Source organism: Dipodomys merriami, unplaced genomic scaffold (genome assembly GCF_024711535.1).
Source record: "Dipodomys merriami isolate MVZ:Mamm:240054 unplaced genomic scaffold, mDipMer1.0.p SCAF_50, whole genome shotgun sequence".
NCBI lineage: Eukaryota > Metazoa > Chordata > Mammalia > Rodentia > Heteromyidae > Dipodomys > Dipodomys merriami.
In genome coordinates, this window is record NW_027206069.1 from 9857249 (window position 1) to 9882713 (window position 25465).

The window sequence follows — 25465 nt, forward strand, 5'->3', positions numbered from 1 at the left end:
CGCTGTAGCTCAAGTGGTAGAGCGCTCGCCTTGAGCTGAAGAGCTGAGGGACAGCGCCCAGGCCCAGAGTTCAAGCCCCACGACCGACCAAAAAAAAAAAAAAAAAGAGTGGCTCTGTGTGTGGCCTTGCTCTCTTCCTCATGGTGAGAAAGAAAAGCCCTTTGAGGGGTGACAGGGGGCTGTGTGCACAGACTGCTGTGGATATCTGTGTGCATCCTGGAGAATATTCCCTGGGCAGCAGGTCCCCAGACTATGTTGGGGCAAGAGGGGAGGAAGAAGAGTCCAACAGCCATCGGAAGCAAGGTGGTGTGAGAGCGTGCTGTCCCAGGCCTGCCTGAGCAAGTCAGTGGGGCTTCTCGGAGGGGTGCTGTGGTAGGGCATTGAGGACATGTTAGTCAGCTGTCTGTCACTGTGACTCTTACCTGAGATGATCAGCTTATAAAGAGAAGAGGTTTATTTGGGCTCACAGTTTCCAAGGTTCCATACCAGAATCTGTTTCCTCAGATGTTTGGGATGTCAGACCATGATCTAAAGACCTCCCACTAAACTCTACCTCTCCACCCCCTCTCCTTTTTCTCTCCTTTCTCCTTTCTTTCTCTTTTCCTTCTTTCCTTCTTTCTTTCTTTCCTTCCTTCCTTCTTCTTTCTTTCTTTCTTTCTTTCTTTCTTTCTTTCTTTCTTTCTTTCTTTCTTTCTTTCTTTCTTTCTTCTCTCCCCTTTCCTTCCCTCCGCCTCCCCCTCCCCCTCCCTCTCCCCCTCCCTCTCCCCCCCTCTCCCCCTCTCCTCCCTCTCTCCCCCCTCCCCCTCCCCCTCCCCCTCCCTCTCCCCCTCCCTCTCCCCCCCTCTCCCCCTCTCCTCCCCCTCCCCCCTCTCTCCCCCCTCCCCCTCCCCCTCCCCCTCCCCCTCTCTCTCCCCCTCCCCCTCCCCTCCCCCTCCCCCTCCCTCTCCCTCTCCCTCTCCCTCTCCCTCGGTCCTGGGGCCTGGGTGCTATACCTGAGCTTCTTTTGCTCAAGGCTAGCACTCTACCACTTGAGTTATAGCTCTACTTCGGCTTTGTTGTTTTTTTTTTTTTTTTCCCCTTTTGGGGAAAGCCTGTACTGGCTTTGATAGGGGATCCTCATATCTCAGCCTCCTGAGTAGCTGCCAGCACCCTGCAGTGAAATGCCTTTCAAATGATGGTAATGTTTAGGCTCCACCTCTTAAAGGTATCTTTCAATTGCCACACACTGGGGAACCAAGCCTTTTACCATGGAGCTGGAGGACAGAATGAAGGACATTCCACATCTAGACCATACTGGTGAGGAAGGCTGACCTATGTAGAAGGGGCTTAGAACAGTGCTGAGAGCCGCCAGGGAGAAGCAGCCCAGGGCACCTGAAGAATGGCTTCAAAGTAGACTGTGGGAGCTAGTGGTTCTCACCTGTAATCCTAGCTACTCAGGAGGTTGAGATCTGCAGGAAAGCCTATGAGACTCTTATCTCCATCAGAGTGGCTCAAAGTGGTAGAGCACTGCCTTTGAGCAGAAGAAGCTCACAGACAGTGCCCAGGCTCTTAAGTTCAAGCCCCACAATGGACAAAAAAAGGGCGTGGGGAATGTAACTCTTGGGACTCCTTGCAGGGGTCTGTTTAACCCTGGGATATTTGCTTGCTCCTCTAACTGGAGTCTTCAAAGTACTTTCGAGAGCCCAAGAACCCTCTTCTCATGCAGCCACTGGACACAGCCTTGTATCTGGCTAGCTGAGAACACTGAGGGCTGGCCAGCTACCCTAGCAACCAAGGACTTAGACTCAGGCCAGTTGGAATGGGAACAGCCCTCTTGCTGTGCAGATCGAGACTGGAAAACCTGGCAAGTGCCCGCCTCCATCCCTGCGCTCCCCGGCCTGGCCTGTGGAGTGGCTGCTAAGGGTCTGCACGGGGCGGGGCCCCAGCGGGCTTGGCTTGTGATTTTTACTTCATTTCTAAACTTGTTTGGTTACAAGGAGGGAATGGAATAAGTTTTTTCTTTTAAACTCTGTAGGCATCTTGTTTTTCCTAACATTTCTACTATTTCCTATTTGGGCCTTAAGGGAGCCATTCAGAAGAGTCCCCCCAACGCTGCCGCCAATGGTGACACAGCATCCCGGGTGCTCGCTGGCTTCTGTGCTGTCTCTGGCTCCAGGGTGTCCCCCGAGTCTCTCAGCCTGTGTGTAGTGTTGGGTGGCCCTGCAGCCAACCCAGCACCTTGCCTCCTAGAAACAGGCAAAGTTTGGTTCCCAGGACACACCAGGAAGCAGGGCCAGCCTGGATACCGGGCTTTGTTTAGTAAACTTCCCACCACTCCCGCACTGCTCCTGCCATGGCTTCCAGCAGGAGTGTGCTCTGCAGCCAGGGCCATCCGAGGAGGAGGAGGAAGGAAGAGATGTTGTTTGTCAAAGGTCATTCTGTTCACCTGGGACATTTGGGGCAGGGGGTGGGAGTGGGGGAGGGACCCCTTGGCTCTGACCACTCCCTTCTGTCCTCTGTCCTGTCTTCTTGGTTGTTCAGTGCTAGGAAGAGAATTCACAGGGGAGTCATTTGCTGGTGTTGATGGTGTTCCCAGGGTTCTATGCAGCCCCGAGACTGCTGTTTCTGTCATGAGCTGTGGTGTTAGGGACCTCTGGGGGTAGGTGAGACTCGATATGAGAGATGATCCTGCCGCATTGCACACCGGCATGTGGCTCGTGCTTGCTGAAGTGCACAGTTGATACACCTTCGTTGACTGACTAAATGAGCAGAGGAATGCTTGGTTACATTAGTGCCTGGAAGGGGCCATATGTGGTAAGTATAAGGAAGCTGGCAAAGGGCTTCACGGGGGTGCCCCCCCCCCAAATGTGAGCCAGTGTGTAGAGGGGTCTGCCTCCTCATCAATGGGTAGGGCACAGAGGGTAGAGATCCCGTGTGCCCAACTACAAAGAATGCGGTGACCTCAGCGTTCAGGTAGTGATCGCTATTGTGGTGGTGAACAGAGCCCAGTGAGAACCAGTAGAGTCCAGTGAGGACCAGTAGAGCCCAGTGGGGCCCGGCTGTTCCAAAGGAACACGCTCTTGCTCACACTGTTGCTCCCAGATCAAGGGGCCGCCCCTAGTCGTGCTTTGGAAATGAGTAGGGAAGGCCATGTCTGTGGTCCAGCCTCAGGTGTAAGTCAGGAAGAGAGCAGAGTATGTGGAGTTGATTTTATTTTTAAAATCTCTTCCAACCAGAGAGGAATGTGAGACTGTCGGTCCACTTTGGTCATCTCCCAGGTGGTTGCTGGTAGCGGTTTGGGTCATTCGTCTGTTGGCAGCTGCTGGGAAACATTTGCTTGGTTTGGGAAAGGAGGTGCCTGCAGCCCTGGGAGCAGATCTTAGGACCTGCCGTTCTTGTGTGTAAGGTAGAGCCCAGGCCAGCCTTTGGGCAGGTAGCCTGTTGTGTTAAAGTGATGGGGTTGCAGGAGAGAGTTGCATCTCTGCCCAGGGTGAGGGTCCTGCCCTGAGCCTGGCCGATTTTCGGGTTCTCAGCCTCAGGGGCTGAGCAGCGCTGAGTCAGCAAGGCAGGAGTCAGTTCTGCCCTTTAGAGTGTTCTTGGCTAGACACACGGTGGACAGCTTGGGGCCGGAAAGGATCATTCTTGCCTTCCTTTGCCTAAATCCCCAGCAGGCATCATTTGCAGATGGTAGGATTTACTTTCAGAGTCTCCAAACCAGGAAGTGTATTCTGAACACAGCAGTTCAGCAGAATAGATCCTGGAGGTCACGTGCCACTATGGAGGGTAGGTTGTGCTTGACGTGGTTTGTATGTGCAGCGTGTAGCATTCAGGACTTGGAGGCCAAGCTCCACACTACCTAACAAGTGTGGGGTTGATGGCACACATGTCTGCTGGACTCAGGAGTAGAGAAGTCCCTGAGTCTTCCTCCCTTGAATGAATACAACTTTCACTTTTTCTTTTGTCAATCTTGGGACTTGAACTAGGCCTAGGTGCGCTGTCCCTGTGCCCTTTTGCTCAAGGCTGGCCCTCTCCACTTTGAGCCATAGCTTTGCTTCCGGTTTTCTGGTGGTTCATTGGAGATGGGAGTCTCACTCCTGCCCAGGCTGGCTTGGAACCAGAATCCTCAGATCTCAGCCTCCTGAGTAGCTAGGATTACAGGCGGGAGCCACTGGCACCTGACTTCAACCTTCACATTTTTTGAAGGGCTTCTGCATTTTAACATGTTGTGTATTTTCATAATTGTCCAGCTACTTTTCTGTCCCACGTTTCCCCTTACACCCTGTGTGCGTCACACACTTTCCCTTCCGTGTGGGAAACTGGTGGCTGCAGACATCTTTCAGCTCACACAGACTTAGATCAGCCTCTCTGCCACCTGTCTGCTGGGAACTGTTGAGGGGGACCCCTGGAGGCAGGGGTTGGTGGAGGCTATGAGGCCTGTCTTGGCTGTAGCTATTGACTGGGATTCCCCCAGGATCCCCCCTAGGGTTCCCCATACTCTTCACCTTGTAGAGTGGGTAGCCAAGGAGATTGTCTGGTGTTTCTCTGCCCTGCCCCCAGGGGTTGCCGGTGACTCACCTGACATAGAAACCTACTTCCTTTTATCTCTCAGACACAGAAGAAATCCACTTCCATTTATCTTTCACCCCATCTTGCTTTGAAAATCAGCTCTAGTGAGCTTAGCCGTGAGGCGGTTATAATTTGAGAAATCTCACAGTGTTTTACCTCTGGGCTTTGGCACATGCTGCTTCCCTGTGCCTTGAAGCCTGTCCCTCATCCTTGGGCCTTCAGCTCAGCGTTGTTTCCTTTAGGAATCTTTGCCTGCCTGTTTGGCACCGAAAGCAAGAATTCCATTTCTTCGTCCCCATAGTGTCTGTCATCTTGTTAAAATTTCAAATCTGCTGTTGGTACCCTCGTGGGCTACACCCAGAGGACCGCGGCAGCGGTGTTCCCTGTGCCCAGCACACTGTAGGTGCTTGGCAGGGAGCTGTGATTGTGTCACTGAGCCCACCTTGCAGACAGGGTGTATTTATGAAAACAGTCATCATTACAAAATCCTGAAAGAAATGAGGCTTTAGCATCTCAGGAGAAACCTGAGAACTTCCGCTTCTTCTAGCATACCTGCTCTGCAGGACTCGGTCACTGGAGGGCACAGGAGGCTGCCTTTGTGATCAGCCAGCTTTCCACCATCGAACACCTGTCCTCCCTGCGGGGGAGGGGGTGGGGTGGGGGGGCGGGGCGGGGGATCATTTTAAAGCTTAGCACCCAGGAATCCATCCTTTGTTTCCTATTCTTTTTTTGGTCAGTGCTGGGACTTGAACTCAGAGCCTTATATTCTCATACTTGTTAGACAGGCACTCTGCTGCTGAGCCACACTCCTGTCCCTTTTTGCATTGATTATTTTTGAGACAGAGTTTTGCTTCCTGCCCAGGAATACGCTGAACCACAGTCACCTATCTTGAGCCTCTTGTAGTAGCTGAGATGACAGGCAGAAGCCTCCAAGCCTGTTGGTGTGTGCTATTCTTCGCCATCAGAACACCAGTTGTGTTGACTGCCAGCACCGAAGCTCTCCAGCCAGCATCCATTCTCACCTTTGAATATTTTTTTGATTGATAGACACTCATGTTTATGAGCTATAGCATGAGGTTGGCACATTTATGCATTACATTTCGATCAACTCAGAACACTAAGTTATCCATCGCCTCAAACGTCGATCATTTCTTTGTGATGGGAACATTGCAAACCCTGTCTCAGAACTGTTGTGAATATGTGATCCACGCCGTTAGCTGTCTTGAAGCACTATCTATCTTGAGTCACAGGCCCGTTCCTCTGCTGTGGAGACTGGCGACTGTGTTAGTCCACTGCCCATCCCCCGTTGTTTTAGTTTGCAGCTTTGATCTGCTGTAGGCTGGGATGTTGGGTTGCCCGAGTTGTCAGAGTTATTCTAGAGGATGATATAATTAGATCCTTTGGGCCTTTGCTGTGAAGAGAGTAATAAAAGATTTTCTGCTTGAATTCCAACCTCTGCCTGAGCTGCTCAAGGTTCTCAAAGCTCTTCCTTCTTGTTTCTCAGCTCAGGGGGGCGGGGGATACAAGGCGTGGGAGGGGGAGGGACACAAGTAGAGGGGGGCCACAAAATGGATCTCACTGTAGGGAGAGGAGCCAGTGATGATGGTATAGCCAGGTGAACCTGGCTGTACCTGGGGCCCGATGGAGGGGAAGGAGGTGGGGTGGTGAGGCTATTTGAAGCCTGGCGTAGTTCTGCTGGGCATTCCCCGTGCCACTGCTAAAACCAAAATAAAGTGATTGATCAGCGTCTACACTTGAGAGCGGCGTGTCACATGGTGATACGGTGTCTATGGATTCGAGTCTTAGGCCAAATAAAGGCCACATGCTGGGGGAAAAAACACAAGACTTGGAAAATGTTTGCATTTCAAAATTGACAGGTTTCTTATTATTGAGCCATAGTAGAGTAGATTGATTCTTGCCCCTGGTATCTCTGACAGTTGGGAAATGGACAAAGGCCCTGTGACCCAGCCCCACCCTGCAGCTGGGGGGAAGGGCGGGTGTTCAGCTCCAGTGCTGAGCCTGGACAGCCAGGCCAGTGTTGGGAGAATCGACACTCAGTTGTGTGTGCTGAGAGACTGAGGACGAGGTGGCCTAGTATACTACATGTACCCCAGGACCAGAATGAACCCAGCAGTAATTCTTAGGCAGGAGTTTGGTTTTCTCTTTTTTTTTTTTTTTTTTTGGGCCTGAACTCTGGGCCTGGGCACTGTCCCTCAGCTCTTCAGCTCAAGGCTAGTGCTCTACCACTTGAGCCACAGCGCCACTTCCGGCTTTTTTTCTTTTTGCTTATGTGGTGCTAAGGAATCGAACCCAGGGCCTCATGCATTGCAAGGCAAGCGCTCTACCACTGAGCCACCTTCCCAGCCCGAGGAGTTTGGTTTTCTCATAGCATAAGCCTTTTGAGAAAACGGTGCTGATTTTGGCCTATCCTTCAACCCCAATGGAGCAGGATGAATTTCAAACATAGTGGAACCTAATTAAAACTGTTGCTCTTTTGGCACAGGGAAGAGCATGGAGGAGATTAAGAAGGTGCTGCTGCTGGTGCTGGGCTGTGCCGTCCAGGTAGGGCTGGGCAGGATGGGGAGAGGGGCTCTGCCCTTAGCTGCGCTGGGTTAGGACTGGAGGCATTAATCATGCCCAGCTCATGCCAGATAGAGTGTAACAACTTGAGATTTTGTAAGCGGGGTCACGGGTGGCTCATGTCTGTAATCCTGGCTACTCAGGAGGCCAAGAACCGGAGCATCTCAATATGAAGCCAGCCCAGGCAGAAAAGTCTGTGTAAGACTCTCCAAAATAGCCAGCAAAGCAAGCAGGAGATGTGTGTCAAGTGGTAGAGCAAGTGGTGCAAGGCTCTGAGTTCAAATCTCAAGGCCTTGTGTTCCATCCCCATCACCACGGAAAAAAAATCCCTGTCTGACCTTTTTACAAGGGGTGTGTTCCCGCCTTGCTTTAAGCTGGGTGCTGTCATCTTCACACGATTTTTATGTCCCACATAACCATTGATTCCCATCTTGGAGGTGGGGTTAAAGGGGATGGCTTGTGAAACAAGCTCCGAGCAGCTTCCTGAGAAATCTGTCCAAGGTTTGTAGGGGGCAAAGTGGTGTTGTTACAAATGAGAAAGCAGGCGGGGGTGGGGGGGGTGGTTCATGCTTAAACTGAAGGTGGCTGTGAACAGAGCCTCAGGCTTGCCCCCCTCGAAAAAGGCTTCCATTTGACATATGACCTCTTCACAGTGTGAAAGGAAGGAGGAGTTCATTGAGAGAATCAAACAGCTGGACATCGAGACCCAGGCTGGCATTGTGGCTCACATCCAAGAGGTAACCGGGGGCGTGCCATTGTGGCCTCTGTCCTGCAGCAGGCAGGACACAGGTAGCCAGCGTCCCCACGCTGGGAAAGTTTCAAGCTACGTCACCCAAGAGAGTAGTTTTTACTTAGGCTTCTGATACCACAGACAAATTGATTCTGTTTGGAAAGGTAGCCGCCAGCCATCAGTAGGAGTGAAAATTAAAAAAACAAAAACCAATACCTCAATCAAATCTTCTGTCTCCTTCTTCTTGCCTTATATGGACTTCAGACTATTTTTAAGAGCTGTCAAGTAGTTTAGGCTCAGAATTTGATTTACAGGCCCAGAAAGTATATTCTGGCAAATGTCACCCTGTGCTAATGGTTGATCTTGAAAGAGAGAGAGAGAGTGTGTGTGTGTGTGTGTGACATCCTCTGCTGTCAGTGACACACAGCGCATCGAGAGACAGCTGAACTACATGGTACTCAAAGCCTGGAGTCCAGAGAAGGTGGCTCGGGGGATCTTTGCCTCAGCCCAGACTCAGGTCTCCAGGGTGAAGTTGGGAGGATGCTCCATTAAATGTCACCCCCATAGAGAATGGCAGGCATGGGGCTGGGAAGGTGGCTCAGTGGTAGAATGCTTGCCTTGCATGCATGAGGCCCTGGGTTGGATTCCTCAGCACCACATAAGCAGAAGAAAAAAAAAGCCAGAAGTGGCGCTGTGGCTCAAGTGGTAGAGCGCTAGCCTTGAGCTGAAGAGCTGAGGGACAGCGCCCAAGCCCAGAGTTCAGGCCCCATGACCGGTCCCAAAAAACAAAAGAGAGAGAATGTCAGGCAGACTTTCCTGGTCTTTCTGCTCTTGACACTGGTAGAGAACATATCAGCTAAAAAGATATGTTTTCCTTCTTGTGGATCAAGCACCCACTTGAAAAATGAATGGATAGTTAGATTGCAGATGAAAGAAAGAAGTGCACCCGAGTGCTGGTTGCTCAAGCATGTAATCCTAAATACTCAGGAGGCTGAGATCTGACAGCCACTGTTCAAAGACAGCCCAGGCAGGAAAAGTCTAAGACTTTTATCTCTACCCATCAGAAAACCAGAAGTAGAGCTGTGACTGACTCAAAGTGGTAGAGTGCTAGCCTTGAGCGAAAGAGCTCAGGGATAGCACCCAGACCCTGAGTTCAAGCCCCACAACTGACAAAAAAAAAAAAAGAAAAGAAAAGAAAAAAGAAGATGTGTAAACTAGATATTGGTGACTCATGCCTATAATCCTAGCTACTCAGAAAGCTGAGATCTGAAGTTCGAGGTTTAAGCCAGCCTGAGACGGAATGTCCATGAGAGTCTTCTTTCCAATAACCACCAAAAAGCCAGAGATAGAGCTGTGGCTCAATTCTAGAGCATCAGCCTTGAGCAAATATAACTAAGGGATAGCATCCAGGCCCTGAGTTCAAGTACCAGTATGGGCAGGTGCGCGCGCATGCACGCTCGCACGCACGCGCGCGCACACACACACACACACACACACACACTAAAGTGCATAGGAGCTGGTGTGTTATTGTCAGAGGCAGCTGAACACACAGCTCTGGAGTGGATGTAGGTGATGCGTCTGGGAACTGCAGGGTAGTAGTGTGTTCTAAGTCAGGATTTGAAGCAGGAGACAGATACGGCTTATTGCAGGCAGGGGGAGACGGCCAAGCTGGCATCAAGTGAAAGTCAGTATTTTAATAAGTATTTTCAGCCATTATTGACCACCTGTGGACTCAGAGCCATTCTGCCTCTTTAATTTCCTTATGTTTCTGTGGTTTTTTTTTTGTTTTTTTTTTTGTTTTTTTTTTGGGTCCGGTCGTCGGGCCTGAACTCTGGGCCTGGGCGCTGTCCCTCAGCTCTTCAGCTCAAGGCTAGCGCTCTACCACTTGAGCCACAGCGCCACTTCCGGCTTTTTTCTCTTTGCTTATGTGGTGCTGAGGAATCGAACCCAGGGCCTCAGGAATGCAAGGCAAGCACTCTACCACTGAGCCACCTTCCCAGCCCATGTTTCTGTGTTTTGAAAATGAATCTGTCCAGTGACCAGGTCCTTGAGCTTTATCAAGAGTTCGTTGCTTCTCACTGTCTTTTCTGACCAGACAGCAGGATATTAAAATAATAATAATAATGTAGCCTGGCAAGTCCTTTGTGATAATCATTCAGTGATTGGCACTGGGGGTGGCTTCAGAATTAATTGCTTGTTACAAGTTTTGGTGCGAGGTCAGAGGTGTGGCTCAGGTGGTAGAGTGCCGGCCAGTGAGCAAAGGCATCAGATACGAAGTTCAAGTCTCGGTTTTCAACAAAAAGAAAAAAGTTCTGTTGCCCAGGACTCATGAGGGCAGACATACAAGTCTTGACCTGAAAGCTCTCCATGTGTCTGTGTCCCTGAAGCAAGCCACGTGGGCTTAAGATTCTGAGTTTCCCTAGCTAGCCCTGGTGTGTATGAGGCCTAGGACCAGCATGGGAACTTTAGCTCCTGGCTGAGGATGCCATGCGATGAGGTGTGAGATCTCATTCAGAGATGAGCCAGGTCCAGATCTTTCCTTTCTAAGAGGGGAGAGAGGAGAGCCTGGTGTCTTGACAGGACTTTGACTTTACTTGTGTTTTGTATTTGCCTTTTTTTTTTTTTTTTAAGCCATTCTTCCCATCTCTCCATCTACTGTAAGAATCTTCTCTGGGAAACTTTCCTGGAGGTATACCCCTGGTACCTCATTGTTGTGTCCCTCCCACACTGAATGCTACACTATTTCCCTTCCAAAAACCTGAGGATCCTAGTTCAAAGCCAGTATGGGTAAACAAGCCCATGAGACTCTTAGCTCCAATTAACCAACAAAAAGCCAGGAGTAAAATTGTGGCTCAAGTGGTAGAGTGCTAACCCTGAGCAAAAAAGCCAGACAAGAACAAGAGGCCTCAATATTTGAGCCTTCATACTGGAACAGAAAGAGAGGGAGGGAGGGAGAGAAGAGAGAGTGGGAGGATGGATGGATGGATGGATGGATGGATGGATGGATGGATGGATGGATGGATGGATGGGAGGATGGGAGGGAGGGATGGAGAGATAGGAGGGAATGCACCAGGTCTCCCGGCTCTGGGGAGGGGATGAAGCAGGTGTTCCTCAGTGGCCTGTGGGACTGAGATATACGCTTACCTCAGAATCACTTTGGTTTGTGCATAGCTTCCCCAAGTGGGCTCTACACCCGGTGATGCTTCACATTTTTGCCCTGTTTGCATTGGACTAAGTCTTCTTCCTCATCTCCTTTATGTTAGCTACAGTGCAAACACCTCGTTATCCAGTCCCTTTTAGGGGAATTATTGTAAGAAGTGGGTTTGCGTTTTGGTGGGGGGGTGGGTGGGTAAGATGATGTGGCTTGTGCAGCGGATCCCCAGGGAGGAGTTGGTCTAAATTCCCTTGAGGAGCCTTCTGCTCCAACTTGCCAGACAGTGATGAATAATGTCCGAGTCTGGAGAGTGAGCTGGGCGCAGTGTGCGAGCGAGGGTGTGAGGCAGGCTGCCTCTCTACCTGGGTTGCCCACATGGGTCCGGGGCCAGGCGTGGCAGCCCCTGCAGGGCTGGGCTGTGTTATACTCACAGGTGACCCACAACCAGGAGAACGTGTTCGACCTGCAGTGGCTGGAGCTGCCGGATGTGGCCCCGGAGGAGCTGGAGGCCCTGTCCAGGAGCATGGTGTTCCACCTGCGCCGGCTCATCGATGAGAGGGACGAGTGCACCGAGGTGCGCCTCGGGCAGGGACACCGTGGCTGCCCGATGGGCTCAGGGATGGTCGCCCTCCTTCATCTCCTCTGTCTCCATCTCTGGCCTGGTCAGGGTCTGGTGGGGTCAGTGGTCATTGAGGGATGCCCGAGGGAGGTTGGAAGCTGGTCAGGGTGGCAAGCACCTCTAGGTGGGCCTGGGCTCTGTGCGAGGCCACAGGGCTCCCTAGCAAGTGTACTACTGCTTGTCTTCCATCTGCTCTGCTGCTGCAGCTGATCGTGGACCTGACACAGGAGCGGGACTACCTGCAGGCACAGCACCCACCCAGCCCCATCAAGTCCTCCAGCGCCGACTCCACGCCCAGCCCCACCAGCAGCCTTTCCAGCGAGGACAAGCAGCACCTGGCTGTGGAGCTGGCCGACACCAAGGCCAGGCTGCGGCGCGTCAGGCAGGAGCTGTGAGTGCCTGGCTGCGTGTGCGGCCTCAGTGTGGTGTGCCACGGACACGATTCTAGTGCAAAAGGGAGTTCTCTGCCGGTGTGTGGAGCTGGCAGGGGTGGCTTTGAGCTAGTTCAGGCTGAGGCCACGTGGAGTACAGACAGAGAGGGAGGGCCTCTTCCCCAGCTCCAGACTCCTCCCAGCCCAATAGCTGATTTCGGAAGCAGACCACTGTCACCTTTCTGGCTGGGTCTGGGACCAGGATGACTACGTGGTTGGAGAGAGGTTACACCTCACCCTGCCTGGGGAGCCTCAGCTGGTGATTGGCACTTGCTGGTTGTAGAGACGTATGGCTGTGACTGGGATCTCACACCCTTAGAAGGAAACCCACACAGTGGATGGCTAGAGTTGGAGGGCAGACGTTAGATCATTAAGAATTTGGAGAGAGGAACACTTTTGTAGCCCCATCCTTTTCCTGATCTCTCCCCCCACCCCCACAGGGAGGACAAGACGGAGCAGCTTGTGGACACCAGACATGAGGTAGATCAGCTGGTGCTGGAGCTACAGAAGGTCAAGCAGGAGGTGAGCCCAGCCTGACCTGGCCTACAACTATGCATCCGGGGTTTTGGGAGATCAGGAATGCAGCAGTGGCTGTGTCCGGCTGAGCCATTCCAGCTCACCATTGTCCTGAGGCCCTGGGAGTGACTGTGCTTCTTAGTGACATTGTGTGGAGACCCCCAGGGTGTGCACACGCAGCTCCTTGTCCACTAGGATGCCCCGGAGCCCCTCCCCTCTCACTTGAGGGACTTGACCCTTTCTATCCCCCCCACCCCTTTGGGGAGATCTAAGATGTGCAATTTCCTTTCTGCTATCTTGCAGAACATTCAGCTGGCTTCTGACGCCCGGTCAGCCCGGGCCTACCGGGATGAGCTGGACTCCCTGAGGGAGAAGGCGAACCGCGTGGAGAGGCTGGAGATGGAGCTGGTCCGCTGCAAGGAGAAGCTGCACGACGTGGACTTCTACAAGGCCCGCATGGAGGTAGGCCGCACCCCTCCAGGTGTGGGGTGAGGCACTGGGCTTGGACACATCCCCACTTGTGTTGATCTGACAGGCCTGTCGTTGGAGGATTTCAGGGACAGGAGCCCCATAAGGTGATGAGAGCGCCACTTCTCTCGCGTCCCCGCCTGTCTGGATTCCCTAAAGCATTTCCTCTAATTCCTTTATTTCCAAGCGTGAGACAGGTGAGAGAAGGTGTACAGGCGTAAAGGGCAGTAGTTCCTTACAGGTTTTCCTTCTACTTCACAACAATGACCTTCTGATTGTGTCATCGCTCTTTTTAAGAATTTTTATTGTTATTAGAAAGGTGTTGTACAGAGGAGTCAGGTAAAGAGTACTTTTTTTTTTTTTTTGCCAGTCCTGGGGCTTGAACTCAGGGCCTGGGCACTGTTCCTGAGCTTCTTTTGCTCAACCAGGCCCCTGAGCTTCTTTTACTCAAGGCTGGTACTCTTACCACTTGAGCCATGGTACCGCATTCCCAGCCCTGCCTGAGCTTCTTTTGCTCAAGGCTAGCACTCTACCACTTGAGTCACAGTGCTATTTCTGGCTTTTTCTTTTTATGTGGTACTGAGGAATCAAACCCAGGGCTTCATGCCTGCTAGGCAAGCACTCTAGCACTGAGCCACCTTCCCAGCCCCAGAGTGCACTTCTTTTTAGACAATATCACTCCTTCCCTCCCGCTTTCCCAGTTTCCCCTCCCATCCCCACTCACAAGTTGTAGAGTCCATTTTCCACATAGTGTCTAATGAGTACCACTGCAACATTTGTTCACCCTTTGTCTCTCCATTTCTGTGCCCCACTTACCTTCCCAAAGACAGATAAATGAACAAACAAGACAAAAAACAACAAAGGCGGGAAAAAACCCTGTTATTTCCATTTATCTTTTTCCTTTTTAATACCTCTTGCAGGCTCATTTGCTAGGACCCCATTTCCTCATGTAAAAAGTAAGAATAGTAATACTACTGTTTTGTTTTTGTTTGCCAGCCTTTGGGCTTGAACTTAGGGCCTACGCGCTGTCCCTGAGCCTCTTTGCGCTCAAGGCAGCACTCTATCACTGGAGCCACAATGAAAGCTTTTTCTGAGTTGTTTATCCGAGATAAGAGTCTCATAGAATTTCCTGCCTGGGCTGGCTTCAAACTGTGATCCTCAGCTACCCTGGGTAGCTAGGGTTACAGCTGTGAGCCACGGTGCCTGGCTGGATTGCTACTGTTTTGAAAGATAAAAGAGGTGAAACCTCTGAGAAGTGGCTGGTGAGGGGCAGAGTTTGTGAACTGGGAGAGATTTACAAGGTTAACACATGTGGAGGACACTTTGTTTTTGTGCTACTAGGGTTTGAACTCATGACCGCGCTGCGCCTTCCCTTGGGTTTGCTTGCTCTACCACTTGAGCCACACCTTTTGCTAGCTTTCTGATGAATGTCTTTGGAGATTGGGAATCTGGCACACATTTCTCTCCATACTAGCTTTGAAGTGGTCCTCCAGAGCTCTGCCTCCTGATACCTTGGATTACGGGCATGAGCTGCTTGCACCCGGCTGACGAGTCTTATTTAATGGAAGAAAGGAACAGTCCTGAAGTTTCTGCCTGGTGGCTTCTGAGGCTTCTGAACAGTCTTGAGAGCCCGGTGTTGTGCTGCCTTGCTGTGGGTGGAGCCTGCATGTGTCACAGGCTGGTTTCACACTCTGGGCTGTGGGTGGAGCCTGCATGTGTCACAGGCTGGTTTCACACCCTGGGCCCTGGAGGCCCTGCGCTGCTCAGGTGGGCTACAGCCAGGCTCTGAGGGCTATTCCCTGAGTCATGGGAGTGGCTGGTGACTCACCTTGCCCCCTCTGCTGAGACAGCCCAGGAGGCTGGACAAAGGCAGCCTGGGTCTGGGTAAGGGACCCAGCCAGACAGGGAATAGGAGTTTGTCTTGTACATGGTCGGCTGGCTCTGCCTTTGCCAAGAGGCACAGATTTCGGCATAAATGGTTTCAGGATGTGTGCCACAGTGAGGAGCTTTTCATCTCTCAGTATGTCACCAGAATAGCTGCAGGCATCTGTTTAACATGCACATTCCTAAACATAAGCCCTCCCCCTTTCCCCCCTCCCTGCCCACCTGTGAGCCCTGGAAGTCTTGGTTCACAGGCTCTCTCCTGGCGACCCCTCCACCCACCTAAGACAGATTCGTGCTGGCTGCAGGACCAGGGCACGCCTTGGCCTCCCTCTTCCATGGGCAGGGGCAGGGCTTGTAGAGAGCTCATCTGCAGCCAGCCGCTCTGTGAGCCTTGAGCCCTGAGAGCTGAGACTGTGTCTCACTTGATCCAGAACCCCGAGCTCGCTGCACCCCCAAGCCCTTGGGAAGAATTCATGGCAGAAGTCAGGAACATTCTGTCTTGCAGCCTGAGCAAGGGCACACGGGAGAAATGTGGGCTTTGGAACCAGTGGTGTAAAAAGTCGTGGCCTGTTGGCCGGCAGAACCAGGACCCTGGCTGTGGCTCTCGTGCCAGCTCTCCCCATGGACGCGGCACTGAGGAGCAGCGTGGGAGGGTGGGTGACCCTGACATTCTCCCTGAGAGCCTGCCAGACCAGCCCTCAGAATGCACAACAGCGCAGGTCCCCTCGGGCCACGTGGGAGAGGGAGAGAGAAAGGGCTCAGGTCTGGGGTTAGAGCAAGGTTTGTCTTGGTCTAAAAAAAAAGGAACACAAACTTGTATGATTTGGTTTTTAACTTCTGGGGTCTTTTTTTTGTGTGTGTCTCCTGATTTGTTAAGAGACAGCAGCATCTGCCTCTGGGGGAGAGGAAGAAGTAGGCGGGTCCTCAGCTGACCCCTGACTTCCTTTTGCAAGTTGTAGTGCCGCTCAAGGCCACATCTGGGGTCAGAGGGTTGCGGTCTAAGGATTGTGTGGGAGGAGGTGAAGGCAGAGCCAGAGATGGTGTCTAGAAAGTTCTCCTTCCTTGTATTTTATGACTGGCTGAAAATTTCCCTCCCAGGCAAAGGGCAAAGGCACAGAAGCTGTGTGTGTGTGTCCCAGGCAAGTGGCCAGGGCTCCAGGGGCTCCGGTGTGGATTGGCAGCTTTCCTCAGCACTGTTGGCTTCCTGCAAAACAGCCCAAGAGGCAGAGACCTCGCTGGGCCCAGTCCTCCTGGCTGGTGTTGGACCAGTCATCTTATTTAAATAGGGGTACAGGTGTAGTCTGATTGTCCCTGAGCCTAAGAGGCCATGGCGGCCCTATCAGCAGTGAGTTTATCCTAGCCAGCCTTTCCAGCCTTTCCTCCCTACAGGAAACTCCCAGAGCAGAGAGTAGCCTGTGGTAAAGGAGGCAGCCAGAGCGTTGGGTGAGGTCATTCGGGGCAAGGGCCCAGTACTTAGGAGCTGGGTTTATGATCTGAGTATGTTACATGTATGTCCTACCCCAAATTCAAGGTCATTACCCCTAAGATGACAGTGGTGTGCCCAGAATCTGGAAGGGTTAAGAGTGGGTTCAGAGTGGGCTTGGAGGTGAGGCCCAGCCCCTGCGTGTCCCTTCTCCAGGCCTGGCTTGACCCCAGGTTGACTCTCTTGGCCATGCTCTGGAACTCCTTCCTCTCCTAACTATCTCCATCCCCTCCAGTAGGGAAGGAGCCAGGAAAATGGTGTTGCTTTGAGTCCAGGGCCTTCGTCCTTACTCTGGGTTCAGGGTCTCTCTCCTGCTCTCCAGCCTCTGTCCATCTTTGTCGTCCACAGGAATCTCAGAGCTCACATGTCTAGTGATTGCATCATCTTTCTGTGTTGTCTCTAGACCTCACTCTGGCTAAGCCACATCCCGGGTCAGCCCCTCGCTCCTGTCTTTTCCCCACTCTCACCCCGCCTGGACCGGGCCCAGGATCTTATCCTCTGGGCCCACATTCCCACCTCCCATTCTTGATATCAGCATCAGGCTTCTTCAGAGGTGTGCGCATGCCCAGCCTCCTTGGCCTCTTGAGATGCCTGCGTGGGTTACTGAAGAGTCTGCATACGGGATACATCCCAAATCTGCACTAGCCATGTCACCCTCCATCCAGTGACTCAGTGGATGCCTTGTCACCACTCCATCCAGTGACTCAGTGGACGACAAGTCCACATTCATTCCTGCTGCCCTGCCCAGTGAGTCCTTTGGCTCCATCAGGTCCCCTGTGGCTCTTTGTACAGGTGCTTCCTCAGCCACCCCCCTCCTCCCTCCCTCTCCCAGACCTTAAGACTCAGGCATCAGAGTTTAGGCCATTGCACAGCTGGGTGGCTCAAGCTCAGACCACATCTCCAGTCTCCTGCTTCACCATTTCCTCCCCAAACCCCCTTATTCCAGGCAGCGTTGTACATGTGGTACTGTGATGCATCTTCCTGTCTCCCTCACCAGACCAGGGAAGATGAGCCTGTGCCTCGCTCACCCTCTGCCCAGCACCTGGCTACTACAAACCCAACAAAGTAGAGTGCAGATAGGCTGTCATTGATTTTTATGAATGAAGTTTTATCAGAACATAGCTAGACCCGTCTGTTGTCTCTGGCTGCTCTTGTACAACTCCTGCAAGGGGTTGTACAGAGACTTTGAACCCGCAGACCTGAAAGTATTTCCCATCCGGCCCTTTGCAGGCTGGCTGTCTGGTCCAGAGCAGGTGCACAGTAAGGCTTTTAAATGAGCAGAGCTGTCCATACTGTTATGGAGCCAGCAAGGGTTAAGCCCTAGTGTTAACGCTGTTTTTCAGCCTTGTGGTGGCCCTGCAAGGTGTAGCAGCAGAGATTGGTCCCTCTCCTTTCTTCAGATGAGAAAAGAGAAGGTTAATTTGTAACTTGCCCACTGTTGCAGTTGCTAAGCAGGTGGGCTGGGACCGGAATGCAGCTGGCGTCCTCCTCTGAGCCTTGACCAGCTGCCAGCGAACGAGCCTGAGCTACACAAGAGGGAAGAAAGAAGGGGTTGGAGAGAGGGGGAGTAAAGGTGCTCATAGAGGGGGTCTGGCTGCCACTGTGTGCCCAAGGAGGCCCAGAACTCAGGGCTCCCGTTGTAAACAGGGAACATTAAAATCCAGGAACCTCTAAGAATACTTGGAACACAGACAACCGTGTTCCAATGTGGGACTCTGTGTCTTGCTTTCTCCTGCTGTTTTAAGGTCTGGTCCCTGCACGCTCCTCAGGACAAGCCATGTTTAAAGTAGGCAGTTCCCGGGGTTGAAAGGCCTGATGAATAGGAGGTGATAGAGGCTGATCTTTTCAGAGCAGGAGAGAGCAGGAGGTCGGTGGCCCTGAGCAGTGACCAGCTCCCCCGCCCCCTCTGGTCCCCACCAGCTCCTCCGCTCTCTGTTGCTGTGGACACCGGGAACTGCGTGTGTTGTGAGCAGCGCTCAGGACAAGGAGGCTGTTTCTTTGACTCCAAATCCCCTCTGGTTTGCAGTAACTCCTGGCGTGTCAGAAAGTCTCCCTCCGCCAGAATTTTTTTTCTTGTTTTGATTTATTTTTTTAGTTTTGTGCTAGCGATCAGTCTCAGAGTTGTTGTTTTGTGGGGGGTTTTTGGTTGTGGGGCTTGAACTCTGGGCCTGGGCGCTGTCCCTCAGCTCTTCAGCTCAAGTCTAGCACTGTACCGCTTGAGCCACAGCGCCACTTCCAGTTTTCTGGTGGTTTATTGGAGGAGATAAGAGTCCCATGGATCTTTCCTGCCCAGGCTGGCTTGGAACCTTGATCCTCAGATCTCAGCCTCCTGAGTGGCTAGGAAGACAGGCGTGAGCCACCGGTGCCCGGCCATCTCAGAGTTTTGTTGCATGCTGAGTAATGTTCTGCTTTTGAGCCTCGTCCCCAGCTCTTGGCAACCAGCTTTTACCCATTAGCAGGGGGTGCTCTGTGGGTGAGTTCTGGATTGAACCAGGTCCCATGGAGTCTGAAGTGACTATAAGCCAGGTGTAAGTGACTCATACCTATAATTCTAGATACTCAGGAGGCTGAAATCTGAGGATTGAGGTTGCAAACCAGCCTGGACAGGAAAGTGAACTACCAAGAAACCAGAAATGGCACTGTGGCTCAAAAGTGGTAGAACACTAGCCTTGAGCACAGAAACTCAGGGTACAGAAACTCAGGCCCAGGCCCTGAGTTCAAGCTCCAGGACCAATACAATAAACAAATACATAAATAAGTAAATAAAAGGATGTGACTATAACTCACAGCTGGAGGCCTAAGCACCATCCTGTAGTCCAGATCACTGGTCCCTGGGCTGGCACCCTCTGTGGGCCTGAAGCAGCCCTGCACTGGTCTCTGCTTCCTCCCAGTAGCCCTTGAGTCCGGCCTGCAGCCACGCTGTCAGCTAGGCTCTGAGTCAGGTCTTTAAATCCTCTCCTAGCTCAGCTGGGGTCAGGGCCCTGGGGGGAGGGGTCTGCTGATGTGGGCAGGTGCCAAGTCTATGGAGTTGACCTCACCCCAGTACCCCAGCCTTTGGGGATCCCTCAGCTTACGATTCTGCACTCATGCTTCTGAGATGGTGGGTGTGCAGGGCAGTGGGACAGTTCTGTCAGCCAGAGGTTGACAGAGGTTGTTTAGTTAGAAATCATTTCAGGGGTACTCTAGTGGCCTGCTGATCCCACCTGGCTGAAGTGCCCCAAGTCCTTCTGGGGCCACCCTGATGCCCCAGTATCTCACAAGAGCAGCATGGCAGTCCCACCCGGGGATTCTGGGCCAGGGGAACAGCAGGCAGCCTCTGCTGAGATCTCCCCGAGTCACTGAGCAGGCCAGAGTGGAGTCCCAAGCACTTCTCAGAGGGGCAACTCAGGCTGGTGTTAAAGGCCAAATAGGAGTTGGCTGTGAGGATAAACTGCACTATATGCAGGGCCCGAGAGCATGCACCCTGGGGAGCACAGGCAGGTGGACCCTGCCAGAACCCCGTAGGAGGGAACTGGTGTGTGTGCGGGGAGAACAGAGGCCACAGCAGGAAGGCTGGGCCTTTCTCCTGCTCACATCTCCTCCTTGTGCTCTGCCCTGGCTCACCTCATTAGTAGCAGCCTCAGCCCCTCCCTCACGCAAAGCCGGTGAGGATGGGTCTTCCCGGGGCACAGACCCTCTGGCCCAGGTCCAGAGGGTGACTTTGGCTCTCCTTCATTTACCTGCATGGGTCCTTCATCTGTCTCGCTTCCCCTTAGGGCTGCTGTGAGGGGTGAGTGGGAGGGGACAGGCAGAGCGGGCATGGGCGAGTGCGGAGCCTGAGGAACTGGACTTGGATTCATGAGCAGAAACACCAGCCGCTCCCTATCCTGCAGGATCTGAGGGCACAGAACCTGTCTCAGGAGGGACAGGTTCCCAGCCAATAAGCTGTGAGGGGATGTGGCCAAAATGCAGGGGTCAAGAGACAAGGAAAAGGCCCCACAAAGATGTGGATGTGTGCCGACTGCTTTGGCGCTGTGGCAGCATTAGGGGCCTCCACCTGTCTGTGGAGTTCACATCTGCTTACGCTGCTGGGCTGTCATTAACGCCCCCCCCCCCCCCCACACACACACACAGCCCAGAAGCTGCCAGGCACTTTGTGTTGCCAGGGGTGCATGTTGAAATACTCCAATAGCTACTGCGTGTTGAACGAGAGCTTGTCTGATTGCCATTTTCCAGCACCCTGGTGAATGTTGAGTGGAGAGGAACAGACTAAACCTAGAGACTCTCTAGGTTTGTTATGGAAACCCACTCCAGAGGTCTGAGGCTCTCAGCGGAGTCCACTTGTCTGTCCAGTGAGATTAAGATATCATAGCCTACTGCCATCCTGGCCTGTGGGAGATCCTGAGGCTCCTGAGTTAATGTGTCTTTGTTGTTGTTTTCCTTCTGATTGGGCATTAAACTCAGGGCCTGTGCGAGTAAGACAAGAGCCCCATCCCATGACAATCCTCATCACTTTGGGCTGCAGGCTTGCTATGCAGTGCTCTACCTTGTGGTCCACACCTCCAGCCCTTTTGCTTTTGCTTTGTTTTTTAGAGTAGGTCTTGGGAGTTTCTCCTGGGGCTGGCCACAGACCTGTGGTGTTCCAACCTGTGGTGTTCCTACCTATGTCTGAGTGTCTGGGATTATGCACTGCCATGCTGGACTTGTTCTTTGAGATGGGATCTGAAAGATCTTAACTTTTTAGTTACTCAAACGGATCCTCTCATCTCCACCTCCCAGTGGCGATACAGGATTACAAGGCTGAGTCATCGCAGTCCTGCTTTAACCATTTTCTTGATTTTTCCCCTCCCCCAGAAAATAGGCATTTGTCCTTGCCTCATCAAAAGGCCTGTATGGCTGGTAGCAGTAAAGGCAAAGCTGCCCGCCACTGGTTTGTCCCTAGCTTGATTGTTGGATCCAAGGAGCTTTGGTTGAGAATCCTGTTGGCCGTCATCTGGTACCTATATCTGATGGTTTTCCTGTGTGTTTTTGCTCACCAGGAGCTGAGAGAAGACAACATCATTTTAATCGAAACGAAGGCCATGCTGGAGGAGCAGCTAACGGCCTCCCGGGCCCGCAGTGATAAGGTCCACGAACTGGAGAAAGAGAACCTGCAGTTGAAATCCAAGCTCCATGACCTGGAACTGGTATTGTGAACTGAGCTGGGCGGGCAGCACTTGGCAGCAGGGGTGGGGCGGGGTCTGCCCCAGGCCAGGCCACTGCCCCAGGCCAGGCCACCGCCCCAGCCACTGCCCAGCCACTGACGCTGCTGTCACCATGAATGTCAGCAGTGGTTGCCTGGAATGTTGCGTGGTGGGCATTTCCCACCCTGGAAACAGCTAGGCCCTCTTCTTGTGGGTTGCGTCTCTGCAATGGTGAATGGATGCATGTGTCTTTTGCAAGAAGGGTCCTTGCTGGTGTTTCCGGCACGCGCTGAGCGCTGGCTGGTGTGTAGACCCCTCACAGCTTCCCAGGCCTCAGCCCTGAAGCCACCCAGGTGCCCATCATTACATGCTGCTTCAGAGCCCCCCTCTGATCAGACTGCGTTCAGGTAGAGGCCTCAGAGCTCTTCTCATAACCTAGCCGGCCAGGCCAAGGGCCTCGCAGCAGTGATGTGCAAGTGAACAGGTGCATGACACCCTTCATCCACAGTAGACGGTGGCCGGTGCTCAGCTTCACGGGCCTGTCCGGAGGCCTGCCTCATCCTTCTCTCCTCATACCCTAGGACCGAGACACAGATAAGAAACGAATTGAAGAGCTGCTGGAAGAAAACATGGTCCTTGAGATTGCACAGAAGCAGAGCATGAATGAATCTGCCCATCTGGGCTGGGAGCTGGAGCAGTTGTCCAAGAATGCAGACATGTCAGACGGTAGGTGGTGCCCCATGGCTAGGAGCTGAGCCCTTGGCTCTGAGTCTTCATGGCAGCCCATCCATTCATCCCAAGAAAATATGATTTCCTTCAAAGGCCATTTGGAACAGTTTCATTACCCTTCTCCCCAAGGAAAACATGAGGGCTCTGGCGGTCCTGATGTCAAGACGTGAAATACAAATTAAGTGTTGCCAGGCTGCTAGGGTTCCCATATGGATACTCGGGAGCCTCCAGATCACAGCATGCTGATACCCTGAGGACATCTTTAGCCTGTCTGTGGATGCTGAGAGCCTGGATGGCAGGGGTGTCCCTAGTGGTTGGTAATCCCTGCTATAAATATACCCTGGCTGTGATTTCCTCCGTTCATTTGCATAATTGGTCAGGATGGATGCAGCCTGTTCTCCATTTCCCTGGTGGGGATGCTAAGTGGCTGCCATCTCCACCCCCCAGTTGGAGATTCTTGGCTTATCTGCTAGGCTCTTCCGCACCTCCTGGGCTCCCGCTGCTGCCCTCTGCAGGCACACCAAGGTAAGGCAAGGTAGTTGTCAGTGGTGGGAAGGGTGAGAGAGCAGGAAGCTTCAGCACTGAGCAAACAATAAGCCAGTTCCTGTGTTTAAAAATAGCCACATTCACAGTCCTCCTGCACCAATATTACAGATTAATATTTACTTACCATTTTGCAAGGGTAGGAGCTTCAGGCTGATATCTTAAAATTAAGATATCTCCTAAGAATTCTGCTAATTGGGATATTGAAAGCAGTTGAATGTTGCTTCTTCCACAGGTCTTACCCATTCTTGACTTAAAAGCAGCGAGTGAAGCTGTCCCTGTGAAGTTAGGTTTTGTCTGCTTTATGCCTGTGTACCAGGAGGAACTCCGCTTCCTGGTGGAGTGGAGAGGCACTACAAGCTACGTAGGCCAGTTTCCCATCCAGGGTCTGTCACATTGCAGGACCAGCGGCTGGTGGACCAGAAGGCCTCAGTTCATTATCCAGTGGAGTTTGTGAGCCTTTGAAGGTTGATCATCTTGAATTACTCTTTGTGGCATTGTTGGCTTGAAAGATGCCATCATTAGCCAGGCGTCGGTGGCTCATGCCTGTAATCCTAGCTACTCAGGAGGCTGTGATCTGAGGATCACGGTTCAAAGCCAGCCAGAGCAAGGAAAGACTATGAGACTCTTATCTCCAATAAACCACTAGAAAACCGGAAATGAAGCTGTGGCTCAAGCAGTAGAGCGTTTGCCTTGAGCTGAAGAGCTGAGGGACAGTGCCCAAGCCCAGAGTTCAAGCCCCACGACCGACCAAAAAAAAAAAAAAAAAAAAGATGCCATCATTCAATGAAAGCTGGAATGCACTTCTGGTTTCTTTATTTTTAGTTAGGTTTTGTTTTGTTTTGTTTGTCAGCTTGAACTCAGGGCCTGGGCGCTGTCCCTGAGTTCTTTTGCTCAAGGCTAGCACAGAAATACCACTTTGAGCCACAGTTGTTCTTCTAGTTCTTGAATGGTTAATTGGAGATAAGAGCCTCTTGGGGAACTTTTCTGCCCAGGCTGGCTTCGAGCCAAGGTCCTCAGATCTCTTGAGTAACTAGGATTAAAGGCATGAGCCACTAGCACCCAGCTTTAGTTTTAGTTTTAAAAGTGTATTTGTGTTATTCTTTTTCATTTTGGCAGTAGGAAGGTTTGGTCAGGGTTTTGCCCTTGTCCTTGCTACAGCTTGAGCCATGTCCCCAAGCTCCCATTTGTTTATTATCTATTTATTGTGTCAGTACTGGGGCTTGAACTTGGTAGAGGGGAGGGGAAGATTATACTTTTGCTTAGCTTTTATTTATTTATTTTCCTCAAGGCTGGCCCTTGACCACTTGAGCTATAACTCTACTCTGGCTTTTTGCTGGTTAATTGGAGATAAGAGTTTCTTGAATTTGTCTGCCTGGGCTGGCTTTGAACCATATTCTTCAGATCTCAGCTTCCTGAGTAGCTAGAATTACAGATGTGAGTCACCAGTGCTTGTTTTACCTCTATCTTTTTAAAGTTTGTTTTCTCTTTCCTTCCTTCTCTCTCTCTCTCTCTCTCTCTCTCTCTCTCTCTCTCTCTCTCTCTCTCTCTCTCTCTCTCTCTCTCTCTCCCTCCTTCCTTCCTTCCTCCCTTCCTTCCTTCCTTCCTTTTGTTCTTTTTTTGTCAGTCATGGGGCTTAAACTCAGGGCCTAGGCACTGTCCCTTAGCTCTTTTGCTCAAGGCTACCACTCTACAACTTTGAGTCTCAATTCCACTTCCAGTTTGGAGGTGGTTAATTGGAGATAAGAATGTCAGACTTTCCTGCCCGAGTTGGCTTCAAATTGTGGTTCTTAGGTCTCAGCCTTCTGAGTGGCTAGGATTACAGGAGTGAGTCACCAGCATCTGGCTCTTTTTTTTCTTTTTATAAATGTGACAGAGGTACTGAGTGACTTCAGGTTCTGAATTTGTGGAGTTTTATTTTAGACTAGGTGTTTGGGTTAGGCTAGCTTCTTTGCATAGCAGAACTTGGACTGAGACCTAGTGGTCTCTTGGTCTGTACGTTGGCACTAGCACAGGGCACGTCCTCCCCCAGGCTATGTTGCCTGCTGTGGTTTCAGCTCTTTCATACATTCCCATTCAGGCCTTGCAGGCATCCAAAGCCTGGGGAGAGGATGGAAATGCAAGGGCAGAAACAAACATCTTTGACCTGAGCACACACCTTGCATAGAGCATAGATTGATGGCTTTGCCCCATCTGTGCAACACCTGGGATGCAACCAGGGCACCAAGGTATGGGTGTGAAAGGCTCCAAGAAATAAGCGGGGCCAGTGGAAGATAGAGGGAATGCCTCTATCCTTGCTTCAAGGCTGAAAAGCCGTGACTTTCCTGAAGTTCTGCAGCATCACTGGAACTGGCGCTGTGGCTCAAGTGGCAGAGTGCTTGCTTTGAGTTAAAGCGCTGAGGGACAGCGCCCAGACCCAGAGTTAAAGACCCACAACCAACAAAATAAATAAATAAAGCAGAGTAGAGGGACTGGGAAGGGGGCTCAGTGGTAGAGTGCTTGCCTTGCATGCATGAGGCCCTGGGTTCAATTCCTCAGCATCACCTAAGTGGAAGTGGCGCAGTGGCTCAAGTGGTAGAGGGCTAACCTTGAGCTGAAGAGCTGGGTACAGCGCCCTGGCC

General features: G+C 52.0%; 1 protein-coding gene across 5 annotated transcripts in view; it reads left to right on the forward strand.

Annotated features, from left to right (window-relative positions):
* LOC138810514 (protein Daple) overlaps positions 1 to 25465 on the forward strand; it is a 121472-nt gene that overhangs the window by 59612 nt on the left and 36395 nt on the right. For 4 of the 5 annotated variants that reach the window (XR_011367150.1, XM_069997731.1, XM_069997733.1 and 1 more), the window contains exons 5-12: positions 7049 to 7107; positions 7779 to 7862; positions 11443 to 11583; positions 11835 to 12019; positions 12500 to 12581; positions 12879 to 13037; positions 21429 to 21575; positions 22154 to 22298. Coding sequence is in view for 4 of the 5 variants with exons in the window: in XM_069997731.1 (XP_069853832.1) it covers positions 7049 to 7107; positions 7779 to 7862; positions 11443 to 11583; positions 11835 to 12019; positions 12500 to 12581; positions 12879 to 13037; positions 21429 to 21575; positions 22154 to 22298 (1002 nt within the window). In the remaining variant the exon portion in view is untranslated. Of the gene's footprint in view, positions 1 to 2340; positions 2412 to 7048; positions 7108 to 7778; positions 7863 to 11442; positions 11584 to 11834; positions 12020 to 12499; positions 12582 to 12878; positions 13038 to 21428; positions 21576 to 22153; positions 22299 to 25465 lie in introns of those variants that run through there. The other variant, XM_069997732.1, reaches the window with a different exon arrangement.